The following is an 18,091-nucleotide window of genomic DNA, read 5'->3' on the forward strand; positions in this document are numbered from 1 at the left end:
TTTCTAGAGATCAAATGGAGATCAAATTCCGTGTCTTTTGAAATTGAAAGTGACACGTGAAGGCAACCCATACTCGGAATTTGTCGTCTGCATTTAACCCATCCAAGTTAGCGCACACACATTAGGAGCAGAGATGTGAGTAGTGAACAGTGAGTTACTACTTTATGCTGTGGCGCCCAGGGAGCGATTTGGGTGCTTTACTCAAAGGCACCTTAGTCATTCCTGCTGGTGCTGGAACCAGCAACCTTTGGGTTACCAGTCAGACTCGCTAACCATTAGGCCACGACTGCCCCAGTTGTTTGTGACTTTTTTTTTTTGGTTTTGCAAAACTACCTGATTAAAATTTTTTCAGTTTTGTTTCTTTCCAAATATGTACATTGAGTGGTAGTGCATTTACTTATGCTGATCAGCTCATCAGCAGCAACACCCACTCACTGAGAGACAGAGTAAACCAGTGAACCTGCGAACCATGACAAGTACAATCAAGTACACTATTAGTATGTCATTAGTAGCACTTTTTCCCCCACATTAAAATATATAAAATATAGCTTTTTTTGTACACATTTAACCCGCGTGTTTTATTTTTCATGAAAATCCTATAAAATAGAACTTAGTGACAGTATCTATAAAAATCCACTAAAATTGTATGTAAAACATTCATAGCACATTTTTAAGTACTTATAAAACACTTATAAACACTTCTGTATATTTGGTTTACTTTATCTGACCACACTTTTTTACACAATTTAAGTGTTAGTGCTAATTAGTGCATTTATACTAGGTGTATTTAAGTACCACAGTTGGGAAAATGTACTTATAACTAGTACACTAATAATATATTTTTAATAAAATCAATTTAATTTAAATTTAGGATTACTATATAAAAGTCTACCAAGATTGAACTAATTTTTAAAGCATTCAAAGCACACTTTTACGACATAAACTAATAACACTCTGTATATTTTTGTGGTAGTATACTTTATTTCAATGAGCTAAAAATCCATTTAAGCATTAGTGGTATTGTCATGATCCTTGTCTGTATTCCCTGTATCTCCTCTGTGCACCTCATGTTCCCCTGCTTCTCCCCTTGTTTGTTGCCATGGACATTCATTGGACCAAAACCCCCTTGTTAACTCGTTATCTTAAACTTGTTTGTACCTGTGTATAAGTAGTCCCTGTGTTTCACTCATGCCCTGCGAAGTATTGTATGTCAGCTACTGCAATTGTGAAACACTGCAAAGTGTTTCCTGGTTTCTTGTTTCCTGTTCCCTGGTTTTTCTGATTACCAGCCTGTGTCCTGGGTTCCTGCTCTGTTGTTTTTATGTCTTCCTGTAGATTTATGACCCATTGCCTGTTCTTGACCTTGATTGTGGATTACCCTTTGTGTCCCTGTGCAATACGTTACAGGTATTTAGTATACATTTTTAAGTGCACTGAAGTACTACTGAAGTAGAAATATACTTTTAATTAGTGGATTTGTAGTGTATAACTTTTACAATTTTGTTTAGCACAAAAATAAGAATGTACTACAAATGTACTTGCTTGTATTTAAGTTTTTTTCTTTTTTTTAAAGTGCATTCAAGTATACTTTTTTCACCTGGGTAGCCCTCCAGGAGCAGGGTTGGACACCCCTGATTTAAAATATAAGAATAATATATGATAAATATATACAAAATGTATTTATAATGCGTTTCCCACATATATTTATACATTAAGTAATTCATTCCAAATGTATCGTAGCTATGTTAATATTCCCTTTATGTGATACTTAACTACATGTTAATGGTGTCTTTAAATAGTACCGTCACATGAAATAAGGAGGATTCAATAGCGAATGCAGCAAATATCAGTTTATTAAGAAAAATAGCAGCAGGAAAGATAGCAAGGGTCAAGGGTTGTGGGTGCAGATGGCAAAGTATTTCTTGGTAGTGCAGAGACTGCAATGGGCAAACAGTCCTCTGACAAGAGTCCAGGTAATCCAAAAATGTCTCGACGGGGAATATCCAGAACAGGAACGAGGAATGAGAGACTCAAACACAGCCAGGACTAACACTGCACAAACACACCAACGATCTGACAACACATGCAGAGACAAAATGCACAGCCATTAAATAGTGGCGCTGATGAGCCCCAGCTGACACTGATCAGCTCATCAGCAGCAACACCTACTCACAGAGAGACAGAGTAAACCAGTAAACCCGCAAACCGTGACAAGTACAATCAAGTACACTATTAGGATGTCTGTTAGTAGCACTTTTTTCCCACTTGCACTGCACTTATAAAACACTTCTGTATATTTGGTTTACTTAATCTGACTACACTTAAAATCCATTTAAGTCTTAGTGCTAATTAGTGCATTTATATAAAGTGTACTTAACTACTACAGTTGGGAAAATGTACTTATAACTAATACATAAGTAATATTTTTTAATAAAATCAACTTAATTTAAATTTAGGCTTACTATATGAAAGTCTTCTGGGACTGAATTAATTTTTTAAAGCATTCAAAGCACACTTCTAAGAAATACACTAATAAAAATCCTCTATATTTTTACAGTAGTGTACTTTAGTTCAATGTACTAAAATAAATTAAGCATTAGTGGTATTTAGTATACTTTTTTAAGTGCACTTAAGTACTACTGAAGTAGAAATATACTTTTAATTAGTGTATTTGTAGTGTATCTTTTACAATTTTGTTTAGCAACAAATGTACTTGCTTATGTTTTAATTATTATTATTTTTTTTTATACATTTTGTATACATTTTTTTTTTTTCCGCCTGGGATGCTAATTCCACTCGCCAATTCCATTGGCAGTTTTTATAAAATTCAGAGGTAACTGGGGCTCCCAAGTTAGTCCCTATTTGTCAGTCATCGGCATGACGTTGAACGTGATAGGGAACAAACACTGGCTATGGCTATCACTAACTGCAATAGATCTTACTTTGAAGAAAGTAATTGCAAATCAAGCATAGCATTAGTTCTGGAAGATCAAATTAGTCAAGCTTACATCAATTAATTAATGATATCTGCATACCTTTATGTTGGTTCTGTTCTGTATACTCTAAGGGGGGTTATCACTGCAGCAGGAAAGATAGCAAGGGTCAAGGGTCGTGGGTGCAGATGGCAGTGGTGCTCTTGGTGGGTGATGGTGGGTGCTCTTATCCATGCTAGGCTGCATGGATGGGCAGGGAGTTCTTACCTAGAACAGAACCATACCGCCAATCCAAACTGTATGTACATCTTTGATGATAATGATCCTGACAGAAGTATAATTGTCTCTTCAGCTAATTTTCGATTGTAATGTTTGTAATAATAACTAAAAAATATAATAATAAATAAAATATCCTTAAAATATATACTTGTACAGTATATGTTACTTGACTTTTGTGATTTGCTATATTTGCTACAGTGTGTGTGTGTGTGTGTGTATATATATATATATATATTGCTATGCTAACTGTTTTGTCTGTTAGAGTCAAGTTAAATAAACTCTTGAAAATTGTCTGAAATCTGTAAAAAAATAAATAAATAAATAAAAAATTGGAGAAGTAAGCCCACTCCAGCCTCAGCTTTTCTGGGGTATTTTTCAACTTTTATTTTTTGCTATATTTTTTTATGATCAGCCAGACAGATGCCTGAATAACACCACTTTCACATGCAACACTGTTTATCATATTTATCATTTTTAGATTCATGTGTTGAAGTGTCAGTCACATCTTTGACAAATCTGTGCTTGTATTTTGCAAATAAATTCTTTTAGAAGTTTATCTTTTTCTGTTGTAAATGAATAACTCTAGTGACTAAATCAATACATAAAAACTTCTTCTACTCATGTAGTTTAAAAGTCCTGGAATAATTGAGGAAATATATTAAAAAGGCTGGATCATTATAATGATAACTCCCTCCTTTTACTGCATGAACCCACCTCTTCCTTAAAGAAACTGGGCAGGCTTAAAAACAGGTAGACTTATAAAAGATGATGAAAACAGATGAGAACATCATTCAGAACACGTCAGATTTCAGTCTAATCTAAGACTATGGCGTGTTATCGTACAGACTGCATTGAGAAGCCTCTTTCTAAGGTTTTTGAGAAACTCGGCCATCTGGTTGGTTCTTATCCAGTTTGGTTCTTTGTCATTCCTCTGATAGTGTCCGCTGCTCTAGGAGGAGGACTGTACTTTCTCAAAGACCACGAGGACAATGACGTTGAGAATCAATTCACCCCTATCAACGGACCTTCCAAGCAAGCCAGACATTTTGTGAAAGAAACATTTCCAAATAATGATTCGTTGTTTTCAAGTCAAAGACTCTATGCTGAGGGGAACTACGCAGTGATAATATATTCCATTGTGGAAGGAAACATTCTAACAGATGCCCTGTTTGAGGAAATCAGTGATCTCGACAAAGTAGTACATAGTCTCTCTGTCAAAGTCAATCAAACTCAGATAAGCTTCAAACATATTTGTGCCAAAGTAAATGGGAACTGTGTCTTAAATCCCATACTGGACATTATCGAATATAAATGCATCAATTTATCATTTCCAGTACATAGGTGGAAAGGGAAAGATGTATTTCTTGGCTCCACAGTAGGAGGTGTTGAAGAGAGGGAAGGTGTGATCCAGCAGGCACGTGCCATCAGACTTTTCTACTTCTTGCAGGATAAGCCTGAAGCCTCTCAATGGCTTCAACTATTCCAAAATGTTCTGTCCAAAGAAACGCTCAGCAGAGGACTCAAGGTAAGTAGACATGTAAAGGTGTTGATTCATGTTGTCTGTAGGTGCAGTAATCGGAAGGAAAGTCAGAGAATAAGTCTACAGTACAATATATTTTAGATCAAACGATATGTAAATTCAGTGCTTTATGCATCTATACAAGTATATTTAGATAACTTTCTCAATCTCCAGCAGGTGTCTTATTTTACCTCACAGTCCAGACAAGAGGAGATAGAGAAACATACAACAGATGGCATTCCTCTGTTTTCAATAACTTACTCACTTGCAATCTCCTTCTCAGTGTTATCTTGCATGCGGTAAGCAACAGATATCTCTCTCTCACACACACACACTCACACTACAGGGAATATATACCATTTTTAAAGAATTAACACTTTTATTCAGTAAGGATGCATTAGACTTTTGCAATGTTACAAAAAAAATTATTCTGAATAAATGTTGTTCTTTTGATCTTTCATTACATTTAAAATATACTATTTTACTAATATTACGGCTTTTACTGTATTTTTGATCAAGTAGAGCCTTGGTGAACTTAATTGCTGGCCCCAAACTTTTGAATGATGGTGTATATATTTATACTATATATATTTGTCAGGATTATGCTTTTGTCTATGAGGGGCCGTACAAGCCATAATTCATTCTGGCACTCTCACACACTTGCATTCTTCTTTCACATACATTTTTACTTTCACACACTTACATTCTCCTTTCACATACATTTCTACTCTCACATACATACATTTCTACTCTCACACACACACATTTCTACTCTCTCACACACTTACATTCTCCTTTCACATTTGTACTCTCACACATTTCTACTCTCACATACATACATTCTCCTTTCACATACATACATTTCTACACTCTCGCACACTTACATTCTCCTTTTACATACATGTGTAAATTTTGTGTTGTTTTTAGCCCAAGGGCTGGCTAAACATAGGACAGAACACAGGTTGGGCTAATTTTACCCAGCATAAAGGGTTGATTTTATTAATTATTTTTTTTCTATGATATAGGTTATTTAGTACTTACAGATTAAATTATCTAAACCAGTGGTTCCCAACCTTTTTAGCCTCAAGTACCCCAACAACTCCATCAATAAGGCTCAAGTACAAGTATCGACACTAAACAAAAGTAGATGCAGCGTTTATATTTTAATGCAGTTGTCACAATTACCTAATTTACCAGTGAACCAGTTTTATTGATTACAATTAAGACTTGAAGATATTGGGAAATTTTAAATAAGAAACACAATGTAATTGTAAATGTAATTGGACATTCCAGCAGTTCAAATGTTATTTTGAATATGATGACAAAAAAATTATTTATCCTTCGGAGATTGTCCCCATTTGTAAAACTGAAAGTTTCAAGATGTAGGAAATCCAACATTTGATTGAAAACAAACACTTTTATTTAAAAATAAAAAAGACACGAAAAATACCACTATAACCAGTAGATGGCGGTAGATACACACTTACTGGCTTATAAAGTTCAGCACTTTATGCACTAAAGTAGGAGAAGTCACAAAGTCTTTCAAATAAATCTTTAAATTACAATGTGTCTACTACGCTTTTTATGAAGGGATTTGTGAGCGTAGGATTTATTAAACTGGCACTAAAAAGAAACTTATTTAATGTTTTGAGACATTGAGCTGAGTCTAACTTAAACAATTCTGATTGGCCATTATTTTCAACAGTAATGCATGTGCTTGGCTACAATACTCAATGCTGCAAAATCACGTTGTAAATAGACACATTTGCAGCGATTAACGCGCCAGGTTGGGGTGAAGCTGGGGCGACTGACTGCACTCAGCAAGCCTATTACGCCTAAGCGACGGGGCATTATAAAACGCTTAACGTGGCTTAATGTACTAAGTGATATTAACAGACCAAAATTAGTAAACATCATATAATAATAAAGTATACTACAGATAAGCAGTTGAGCCCAGAATCTGAATGCAATGCATTTAATTTCACGTTAAGCCCCGGGTATACACGCGGGCCGCGAGAATTACGTCATGCGGACGGTGCACGAATGCGGACGGCCGAAGTATACCCGGGGCTTTAAGCGTTTTCCTCCCATAGAAAACGCTTAACGTGGCTTCATGTAGGCTACTAAGACAGTGATATTAAATGACCAAACTCAGTAAACATCATACTAATAAACCATACTATCTACAGCAAAGCAGATGAGCCCAGAATATGAACGCAATTCGTTTAAATTACATGTTAAGTTTTTCCTTCCCATAGAAAACCGTTATAAAGAAAAAGCTTAATGTCGCTTAATGTAGCCTACTAAGTGAGAGATCAAAGATCAAATTCTGCACAAAACAATTATTCAAATAGTATGCTTTATTAGTATAGTGTTGACTAAGTTTGGTCTTTTAATGTCACTGTCTTACATTAAGCCACGTTAAGCGTTTTCTTTATGGGAGGAAAATGCATAACGTGTAATTAAACGTGTTGCATTCATATACTAGGCTCATCTGCTTTTCTGTAGATAGTATGCTTTATTAGTATGGTGTTTACTAAGTTTGGTTTGTTAATAACACTGCCTTTATAAATTAAGCCACGTTAAAGGGTTAGTTCACCCAAAAATGAAAATTCTGTCATTAATTACTCACCCTCATGCCGTTCCACACCCGTAAGGCCTTCATTCATCTTCGGAACGCAAATTAAGATATTTTTGTTGAAATCCGATGGTTCAGTGAGGCCTCCATAGCCAGCAATGACATTTCCTCTCTCAAGATCCATTAATGTACTAAAAACATATTTAAATCAGTTCATGTGAGTACAGTGGTTCAATATTAATATTATAAAGTGACGAGAATATTTTTGGTGCGCCAAAAAAACAAAATAACGACTTATATAGTGATGGCCGATTTCAAAACACTGCTTCAGGAAGCTTCGGAGCGTTATGAATCAGCGTGTCGAATCATGATTCGGATCGCATGTCAAACCGCCAAACTGCTGAAATCACGTGACTTTGGCGCTCCGAACCGCTGATTCGACACACTGATTCATAACGCTCCGAAGCTTCAGGAAGCAGTGTTTTGAAATCGGCCTTCACTATATAAGTCGTTATTTTGTTTTTTTGGCGCACCAAAAATATTCTTGTTACTTTATAATATTAATATTGAACCACTGTATTCACATGAACTGGTTTAAATATGTTTTTACATTAATGGATCTTGAGAGAGGAAATGTCATTGCTGGCTATGGAGGCCTCACTGAACCATCGGATTTCAACAAAAATATCTTAATTTGCATTCTAAAGATTAACGAAGGTCTTAAGGGTGTGGAACGGCATGAGGGTGAGTAATAAATAACATTATTTTTATTTTTGGGTGAACTAACCCTTTGAGCTTTTTCACATTAAGCGTTTTAGAATGTCCCAGCGACGGGCCCATAGACTGTGGACAGGCCTGAACCAAGCAAAATCTAAATCTTTTGTGTACTCCCTGAAACACGCACATGTACCCCCGGTTGGGAATCACTGATCTAAACATTTGTAAAATACTCCACACAACCACTGGTTTATGACAACTTCATTTTCGATACAGTTCTTAATACAGCTTATTTTATTTAGTTTTTATCATGCCTAAAAATATTGCCTACATTTAAAATCGTTTAACAAACATTTTAGAAGTATAAATGATACATTTAGGTCTAAAAGTAATTCAAGTGTAATCAAAAGTCATTTTGATTACATCAAAATGTCATCTCCTCACTTCTAGTCCTAACTATTCTTATCACAACCGGGGGGAGTACTCTGGGTTCGGGCCAAATTTCCGAGCTCAGAGCCCTCCCCCAAGACAGCACGCCAAATATGCATAGCCTTTACTCTATCTAATTATATGTAAGTGTGAACTCATGAAGTTAACAATGGAGCAGTTAATAGAGTTTTATTTTGAACTTAGACTTAAATATAAAGAAATATGTTCAGTGCTTAATTCAAGGCACAGTTTTGACATAAATAAAGGACACCTGAACTGGTTCGGTAAAGTTGGCTACATATTCACAGATTCAAATTTCCCAATAACTCATGAGCTAAACGTTGTTAAAACACAAATAACGCCTCTTTCTCATCCTCTTCCAGTTATTTTAGCTGTACCAAATCCATTCTTTATGCTGCTTGACACTGAAAACTGTTAATTTTTATCTTATCATTTTTAATTTATTATCCTAATCATAAACACACTTGTTTGTAGTGCAAGTTATTTTATTTTTATTTATTTAATTATTCTTCCAGCTATTTAGCGGCTAATAAATCGGAAGTGCCCACACAATCATATAAAATAGCTTACTTCCGTGTTGCCACATATGAATATGACTGCCAATTATGAGTGGTTTAAATATTCCATCATTTTATTTCAGTCTTGATAATGTGAGGAATAAGATCTGGGTCTCTTTCATGGGGGTTCTGTCTGCGGGTCTGGCTGTGCTCTCCAGCTTTGGTTTGCTGCTCTTCCTTGAAGTGCCGTTCGTAATAACAGTGGCTAATTCACCTTTCCTGATTCTGGGTAAGTGTGTGTCCATGCAAAAGACTTCTTTGATTTAATTTAAATATTTTTATACATTGCAAAACACTGATTAACACAAAATGAAATGTTTAGCAGAATGTTCATGCTCTTTTCCAGTCTAAATGTAGTCCAACCCATGTGGTATAATTTCAAGTCTTCTTAAGCCATAGAACTATTTCTGACTTATTCTTTAAGACTTGTTTTCAAAGTATGTACCTTAAGTACACTACCATTTTTTTTTTTTTTTAAAGGAATTGATATTTTTTTCAGCAAGGAAACATTAAATTCATCAAGCGTGACAATAAAAACATTTATAATATTAAATAAATTCTGTTCTTTTGAATTTTCTGTTAATCAAAGAATCCTGAAAAAAACAATGTATTTATTTTTCCACAAAAACATTGGAAAATATTAGAATCAACATTGATAATAATCAGAAATGTTTCAAATCAGCATTTTAGAATGATTTCTGAAGGATCATGTGACACTGAAGTCTGGAGTAATGATGCTGAAAATTCAGCTTTGCATCACAGGAATAAATTACATATTTATTTAGATTGTAATAATATCATACAACATTTCTGTTTTTTTACAGAGCCCCGCACATGACATGCAAGAAAAAAATTTAATCGTGCACACAATTTACTAATTCGTTACCTCGATTTACTAAAATGTGCGCGTGATTAACTACTTCGTTCCCTCGATTTATAAATCATGCGCATGATTTATAAATCGAGGGAACGAAATAGTAAATCGTGCACACGTTTTAGTAAATTGAGGGAACGAATTAGTAAATCGTGCGCACGATTTAGCCTACTATTTTTTTTCCTGCATGTCATGTCTGAGGCTCCGTAATTTTTTTTTTTTTACTGATTATTGATGAGCATAAGAATCTTCGGTCCCACTTTATATTAGGTGCCTTTAACTACTATGTACTAACATTTAAATTAATCATTTGCACTTACAATGCATTTATTGTCAAGGGTGGTTACACATAAGTAGCTCACAAAGACTTTAATACAATAACTCACTGAACAGGCAGGAAAACTCAGGGAAACAGATAACACACCTCAACATTAACATAGACAGGACAAAGAACTGAACAGAACACATGGCGTAAATGCAGGGACTAATGAGTAAACTGAACGACAACAGGTGAGCAGGATAACTAATCAATCACATGGGAAAACTAGGTCACAGGAAACAGGGAAAAACAATGAAACACAGAAACAGAACATAGGGTACATGTTTTTACATTGTACTTATATTTTCAAGGTGACCTATTATGCCCCTTTTTACAAGATGTAATAGAAGTCTCAGGTGTCCCCAGAATGTGTCTGTGAAGTTTTAGCTCAAACTGCCTATTTTGGGGTGGGAGAAAAAATGTGCTGATTTTGTGTGTGTACCTTTAAATGCAAATGAGCTCATTCTCCAACTCACGATTCCAATACACTGAGGCATAAATAATACAGGAGAAGCTCACACAGCAAATATAACACAAAAATGGATCATTACAAACTTTGTGATGCAGCATATCAGATCACGTAGGTATGGCATGTACTTTGTGGATGTTTGCTAACATTAGATTCTGAATACGTTTGATAGCATGTTAACATGACTAAAGCTACACGCTGTTGGAGAGACTCAATAAGAATGGATATACGTTTATGAATTATACAGACTGCAGGCGTTTTCGGGTTAAAAATGAAAATTACAACATGACTCTGGTCTGTGAATACAGTAAGAAACAATGGTAACTTTAGCCACATTTAACAGTACATTAGCAACTTGTTAACGAAACACATTCAGAAAGACAATTTGCAAACATCATGAAATATATATGAAATTGGATCATGAACAGTTGGTATCTATCCATCTTTGAGAATCAGCTTCTGTGCAAATCCTGTGTTTTACTGACCCCCGTGTGCAAAGCAGTCTGGTATAAAATGACTTGCACATACTGGTATATGAATTTATCTGGACACATTTCCTTCATAAATAAAATTACACCACTATGTCCTTAGTGGCTTAAATGTTTATAGAGACTGATATGTTTACTATTATAGCCATTAACAGATCAGTGATAATGTTTACATAGCTGAGACATATCACACTCTCAGGGATGGTCGCTCTTGAGTGCTGCTGTCCTGCAGAGTTTTGCTCCGACCCAACTCACCTTCCTTCACATAGCTTTAATAATCCTGAAGACATTTAAGTGTGTTTGATCAGGGTTGTAGCTAAACTGTGCAGGACAGCTGCACTCCAGGACCAGTGTTACTGGTACACCGTTGTCGCTTGTGAAAACAAAATGGCGGCGCTGTGGGTGGAAACATACAGACTCAGGGGGCGGTAATAATATTATAATAAGATCCCATCCTCCGTCACAAGGGGAGCAAAATCTGAACGGCACATTTTTTTCACATGCTTGCAGAGAAAGGCTTACCAAAACAAAGTTACTGGGTTGTCTTTTTTCATGTTTTCTGGGTTGGTAGATGCACCGGGGACCCGATTATAGCACTTAAACATGGAAAAAGTCTGATTTTCATGGTCGCTTTTAAAATACCTGCATGTATTTACATCTGTAATTAATTTCTGTAATTACATCTATAATTAAAGCTGCAAGCAGCATTTACCGGGGTTCAAGCATTTAAGGCCTTTAAGCACTTGCACAAAAAGATATTTAGTTTTATTTAGCAAGCATGTAAACACGTAAATCGTAGAAGGAACAGCTACGCCATATGCTAAAACAAACACAGAGAAAGAAAAGGCTTAAACAATAATACTGGATACACACTAGGCATGCTTATACACACACACACACACATAAAAACAGATGCACAGACATTTTCTTGTAGATTCAGTATTTGAAATAAATGATGGGTAAAGATGTTTTCTGCAAATCTGAGTAAAACATAATTTTCAGGTTTCATTTTAGTCATAATGTGGCACAACTGTTAAAACTAATACTCTAATGGAAATCTAGAGATGAATTTTGACAAAAAAGTGATAGTAAATGTTAAAACAATGATTTTATTAAGTCTAAATATGAATTATAGAACAATATTAGTGAGTAGTATGACAAAATTACTATTTTAAACAGCAGGTGGCAGCAGAGGACCTCTTATTGGCTCACTTTCATTTTAAAAGTGTCTATTTGTGTTAAGTTTATTTTCCATGTTAACTCCATTAATTAAACGTGCTTACACACACATTTTGTTGCATATATGGATATTTGAAATCAATGATAGGTAAGAAAATGCTTATTCCAGGTTTCCCCTTTAAAAATCATCATTTCAGGTCTCAATGTAATTGTAATGTTATATTTTTGCAAAAACATACAACAAATGAACAAATGAAGTTGTAAATCTTGACAAGATGTGATTTGTAATGTTATTATAAGGATTTATATAGTTTAAAAGGGATTTTAAATGACAAAACCTTAGATCAAAAAAAGTTGTTGCGCTCTCAGTTGGAAAAATTCTCTTTGCCATCAGGTGCGTAGAACCAAAAGAGATATACTTGAGCAAAACAAAAAAATGGCTGACCACACACTGAATCCAAAAAAGACTGAAGTCTAGAAAAATACAAAATTTATTTTGTCAATTGCATGGTGCAATAAAGTGCAAAGTGCAAGTGAGTTAAAAACAGGAGCATGAGCATGATGACAAAATGACAAAACCTTGAAACCTTGAACTATATTAGTGGCCTTCTACTGCCATCTGGTGGCACCAAATGACAGTTTCAGGCAATTCACGAAGGAAAAATATGGTTTTTACAGGTTTTTTGACAGTTATAGCGCCACCTATTGCCTGATCTCCAACATTTTTTGGGGGTGTCCTCTGAGCGTGTCCATACATGTGTCAAATTTGATGAAAAATCTCATTTTGATTTGAAGTTTTAGACACATATATGTGAGAGCATAAAAAATGACCCATGAGAGACTTTGACTGGATTTTTTTGCCACTTCCTATCAAAATTTTGACATTTGGGCTGAAATATGTCGTAAACCAACTTAGGTTCTGTGTTCCCTATGCTGGTTTCGTCTCGATCGGACTTGCGGTTTCGAAGATATTTAAGTTTTTTAAGCGCTAAATCACAACATAGCACAAACCATAAGCCGAAACCTGGCAAGTCTGGTATCGTTGTACTCGGCAAGGTTTCAGGAGTGTGAATAAGTGAAAATAAGTCAACCACACCCACAGTTATATACATTTTCACCTAAAACCATTAAAAACATGTTTTTTTAAAGATTTTTAACAGTTACAGCGCCACCTATGGTCCGATCTACACAATAATTTTTGCGTTTTTGATCTCTGTAGTGCCATCTATTGGCCGATTTGGACGAGTCCGGGTATCTGAGTAGCGAGCAAGACTACTACCATCTGACAAAGTTTCAAGTCTCTCGGCCTTACGGTTTGGGCTGCCCGATCAGTTTTAAGGCATAATAAAAATAATAAAAATCCTTATTACAATTACAATAGCGTTTCAGCACTACGTGCTTGAACCCCTAATTACACTATTGACCCTTCCCTTACACCTTAACCCACCTTTAAACCTACCCATACCATCAAACCTGTCCCTAACCTGACCCGTATCCTACCTCAATTGCAGCAAAAATGTTTTGCAATACAATATGAACACAGTAAGTACACCATGCTTTTTTTTTTCTTTTTTTTTGATGTAAGTGCATAGTAGTTAAAGACACCTAATATAAAGTGTGACCGAGACTTATTTCAAAAAACATTAACAAATCTTACCAAACATTAACAAGTCTTACTCATTTGTTTAAGAAATGTTTAATATAAAACTTTAAATAAATGTGTTGATTTCATATTAGATATTTTTAACCTTTTGGTTCAGAGTTGGTTTATTAAGAGTAAGCTTTTCTCATAGGTATTGGAGTTGATGACATGTTCATCATGCTTTCCAACTGGCAACAGACCAAAGTGAAGGATCCCGTAGAGAAAAGAATGGCCGAAACCTTCAAAGAAGCCGCCATATCTGTTACTATCACTACACTGACTGATGTACTCGGCTTCTACATCGGACTCATGAGTGAATTTCGCTCAGTTCAGGCCTTCTGCTTGTACACCAGCACATCCATTATTTTCTGTTACATCTATAGCATCCTCTTCTTTGGAAGTGTTCTAGCCCTAAACGGCAGGAGAGAGCAGAGTAACAGACACTGGCTGACCTGCTGCAAACTCCCAACACAGACCCCTGAAGGAAAGTCTTTGGCGTATCGCCTCTGCTGTGTAGGAGGCGACTATGACCAAGAGACCGGTGCTGAGAAACAACAGCCCATAACACACTTCTTTAAGTCCTATTATGGTCCGTTCATAACTAAGCCCTGGACAAAAGTCTGTGTGATGTTGTTGTATGCAGGTTATTTGGCTGGAAGTATTTATGGATGTCTTCATTTACAGCAGGGCATTAATATGAGGGACCTTGCAGCTGATGATTCATATGTTGTAAAGTATTATGATGATGATAGGAAATTCTTCTCCAGGTATGGTCCAAATGTCATGGTCATAGTGACTGAAGAGTTTCCATACTGGAATAAAAACAGCAGATCTGAACTAAACAACTGCATGGGAAAACTCCACAACTTGAGATTTGTCAATCAAAATCTGTCTGTTTCCTGGTTAGACTTTTACTTACAATTTGCTCAAAGCAAAAGCCTAAATCTAGACAATGAAAATGTCTTCATGGAGAATTTATCCTCTTTTTTAATGCTCTATCCAGAGTTTAAGCTTGACGTTAATGTCACAGAAGGCAAAATCAATGCTTCAAGATTTTTTGTCCAGACTTTGGATATTTCTAATGCCAGTATGGAGATAATGATGTTTCATGAACTCAGAGACACAGCTCAAAGCTGTAGTGCAACTAAACTACTGGTGTTCCACCCATTGTTCATCTACTTGGATCAATACTCTGTGATAGTAACCGGCACCATTCAGAATGTTGGTTTCACCACAGCTGTCATGTTGGTTGTTTCTTTGTTATTAATCCCAAACCCGCTCTGTTCCCTGTGGGTCACGTTCTCCATTGGCTCGGTCATCACCGGCGTCACTGGTTTCATGGCATTATGGGGTGTCAACCTAGATTCCATTTCCATGATCATCTTGGTGGTGTGTATTGGCTTCACTGTTGACTTCTCTGCACATATTTCATATGCATTTGTTTCAAGCAAAAAATCTACTGCCAATGAGAGGGTGATTGATGCACTGTTTTCTCTGGGCTACCCAGTTCTACAAGGAGCAGCCTCAACAATAATAGGTGTGCTCGTTTTAGCTGCATCCAAGAACCACATCTTCAGGACCTTCTTTAAGATCATGTTCCTCGTTATGCTTTTTGGTTTGGCTCACAGCATCATCTTCATCCCGGTGTTTCTGACCTTACTGTCATGCAGTTCAACCAACGCTAAGAAGAAAACAATGACTGTGCCTGATATTATTCCAAAAATCATTATGCTTGAAAACAAAAGCCTGGCATATGACAACTACACTTTTACTAAAGACAATTTCCACGTGTCTAAGCAAACTGTGAAAACACAAAGTACTCAAATATATTTTATTCCAAATAAGAGGCTTGTTTGGTGCCATGACCCGGACTGTCCATAGCAACTGAGTGTACTTATGTAAATAAAATGGTCTGTATTTTTTCAATTTCTCTGTAATATACAGGTTACATGTTCTTATCAGGTTCATTTAGCAGAGAAAGTGTGTATTTTTTGTTGATACAGTTTGAAATGTAGTTTATATATATATATATATATATATATACACACACACACACACACACATACATATTATGTGTATTTTATATGTAAATTAAAGCAACATGAAGTACAAATCCCATATGTATTCTCATCCTACATGCCTGTGGCTGCCTCTTTCATGTTTCACAACACTTCCAGTGCTAAAGTCGTGTTCATTTTTAAACAAAAGTGGTGAATGTGAATCTGGTCATGTTTGAAAATAATGCACCCTTTGTTAACCTAACCAATAGTGTTAAAGGGTTAGTTAACCCAAAAAATTAAATTTCTGTCATTAAGTATTCACCCTCATGTAATCCCAAACCGTAAGACCTTTGTTCATCTTCGGAACACAAATTAAGATGTTTTTGATGAAATCTGAGAGGTTTCTGTGCCACGCATAGGCAGCGACATCATTGCACCTTTTGAGGTCCAGAAAGGTATTAAAGACATCGCTAAAATACATTGTCATAAGTAGTGAACTCGTAGGCTTCCGTGTTTACGTCCGAACGCCAACTCAGTATTGGCCGAAGCTGAACACGTGAGCAGCACGACGCATGCATGTGATGCTGACACAGGATCCGGCCAATAATGAGCCGGCATTCGGACGTAAACAAGGAAGCCTGCACTGAGTTCACTATGTTTGACAAGTCAATTTAATTTAATTTGTATAGCGCAATACATTTCACAATACATATTATTTCAAAGCAGCTTCACGGATATAATGATGTTAATCTTTAGAGTATCATAAAGAGACCATATTATGCCCTTTTACAGTCTTGAATATAATAGGTTTTATGCTTGAATGTTCAAAAAACACATTATTTTTCATATATTTTACATTGACGCAGCACGTCATGGCTCAGTGAGGGCTGCATTGCCAGCAAGACAATTAACACTTTCAGTGTCCAGACCAAAGTTACTAAAGACATATTTAAAACAGTTCATGTGACTACAGTGGTTCAACCTTAATGTTATGAAGCAATGAGAATACTTTTTGTGCACCAAAAAAACAAATAGTGACTTTATTCTAAAGTATCTAGTGAAGGGTGATTCCAAAAAAACTGCTTTACGAAGCTTCGAAGCTTTACAAATGTTTTGTTTCGAATCAGTGGTTCGGAGCGCGAATCAAACTGCCAAAGTCATGCCCCCCAGTGGTGAACTATTGAAATTTCAAAACGCTTATGATGTAACGAAGCCTCGTTTACTGAAATCACGTGACTTTGGCAGTTTAATACACGCTCCGAACCACTGATTCTAAACAAAAGATTCGTAAAGCTTTGAAGCTTCATGAAGCAGTGTTTTGAATGTACTTAATACATTTAGTAGCTTTCTGGGCATTGAAAGTGTAAATTGTCTTGCTGGCAATGCAGGCCTCACTGAACCATCAGATTTTATGAAAATATCTTAATTTGTGTTCCGAAGATGAAAGGTCTTACGGGTGTAGAACGACATGAGGATGAGTAATAAATTAGGCCTACATTATTTTCATTTTTGGGTGAACTAACCCTTTAATACCTTTCTGGGCCTCATAAGGTGCAATGACGTTGCTGCCTATGTGTGGATCAGATAGTCTCGGATTTCATCAAAAATATCTTGAACTAACCTTTTAAATGTGAGGTAAGCAATATTTCAAAAACGCTGTTGGACATTGTTGATATTTGAAAATCAACCCAGACAAACCCACCCCTCTCTTCATTGCTGCGCTTCCAAAATGCACCCTCCAATCCCATCGGTCGTCAGTGTGCAGTGGTTTACCTGAATCTCTCACTATCTGGCCACTGTTACACACGCAATGCGAGAGTGGATGTTTGTTTATCACAGCTGACGCGCAACAAAATAATGCTTCATGAAAAATAAAGCGCAGATGATGAACAAACCACAAGGAAGCACAAAAAAATTAACGTACAGTACACAAGAGTAAATACAAACAAGAGTTTGTTGTTAGTCGCCAACAGAACAGCAGCTCCAGACAATGAATGACACCAATGTTGCTCACGTCACGTGGGAGCTGAATCAAAGCAGCTTCCGCGTCTGTTTTCAGGCCTTCCCGCTTAGCTCTCTCCAGCGCT

The 18,091-nt window shown here is 36.1% G+C and overlaps 1 protein-coding gene across 2 annotated transcripts; it reads left to right on the top strand.

The window, feature by feature from the left end:
* The first annotated feature begins 3,719 nt into the window (after window positions 1-3,719).
* Window positions 3,720-16,540, top strand: LOC127506302 (patched domain-containing protein 3-like). Of its 2 annotated transcripts, XM_051882653.1 has the most exons (4): window positions 3,737-4,737; window positions 4,906-5,030; window positions 9,117-9,262; window positions 14,156-16,540. In XM_051882653.1, the coding sequence occupies exons 1-4, from the start codon at window positions 4,039-4,041 to the stop codon at window positions 15,883-15,885; spliced, it is 2,700 nt and encodes an 899-aa protein (XP_051738613.1). In that variant the 5' UTR covers window positions 3,737-4,038; the 3' UTR covers window positions 15,886-16,540. The 2 variants fall into 2 exon arrangements, with proteins under 2 accessions (XP_051738614.1, XP_051738613.1); XM_051882654.1 differs by lacking the exon at window positions 14,156-16,540 and having other exon boundaries at window positions 3,720-4,737; window positions 9,117-9,881.
* The last annotated feature ends 1,551 nt before the right edge of the window (window positions 16,541-18,091 follow it).

The sequence above is a fragment of the Ctenopharyngodon idella genome, chromosome 23 (genome assembly GCF_019924925.1).
Source record: "Ctenopharyngodon idella isolate HZGC_01 chromosome 23, HZGC01, whole genome shotgun sequence".
NCBI lineage: Eukaryota > Metazoa > Chordata > Actinopteri > Cypriniformes > Xenocyprididae > Ctenopharyngodon > Ctenopharyngodon idella.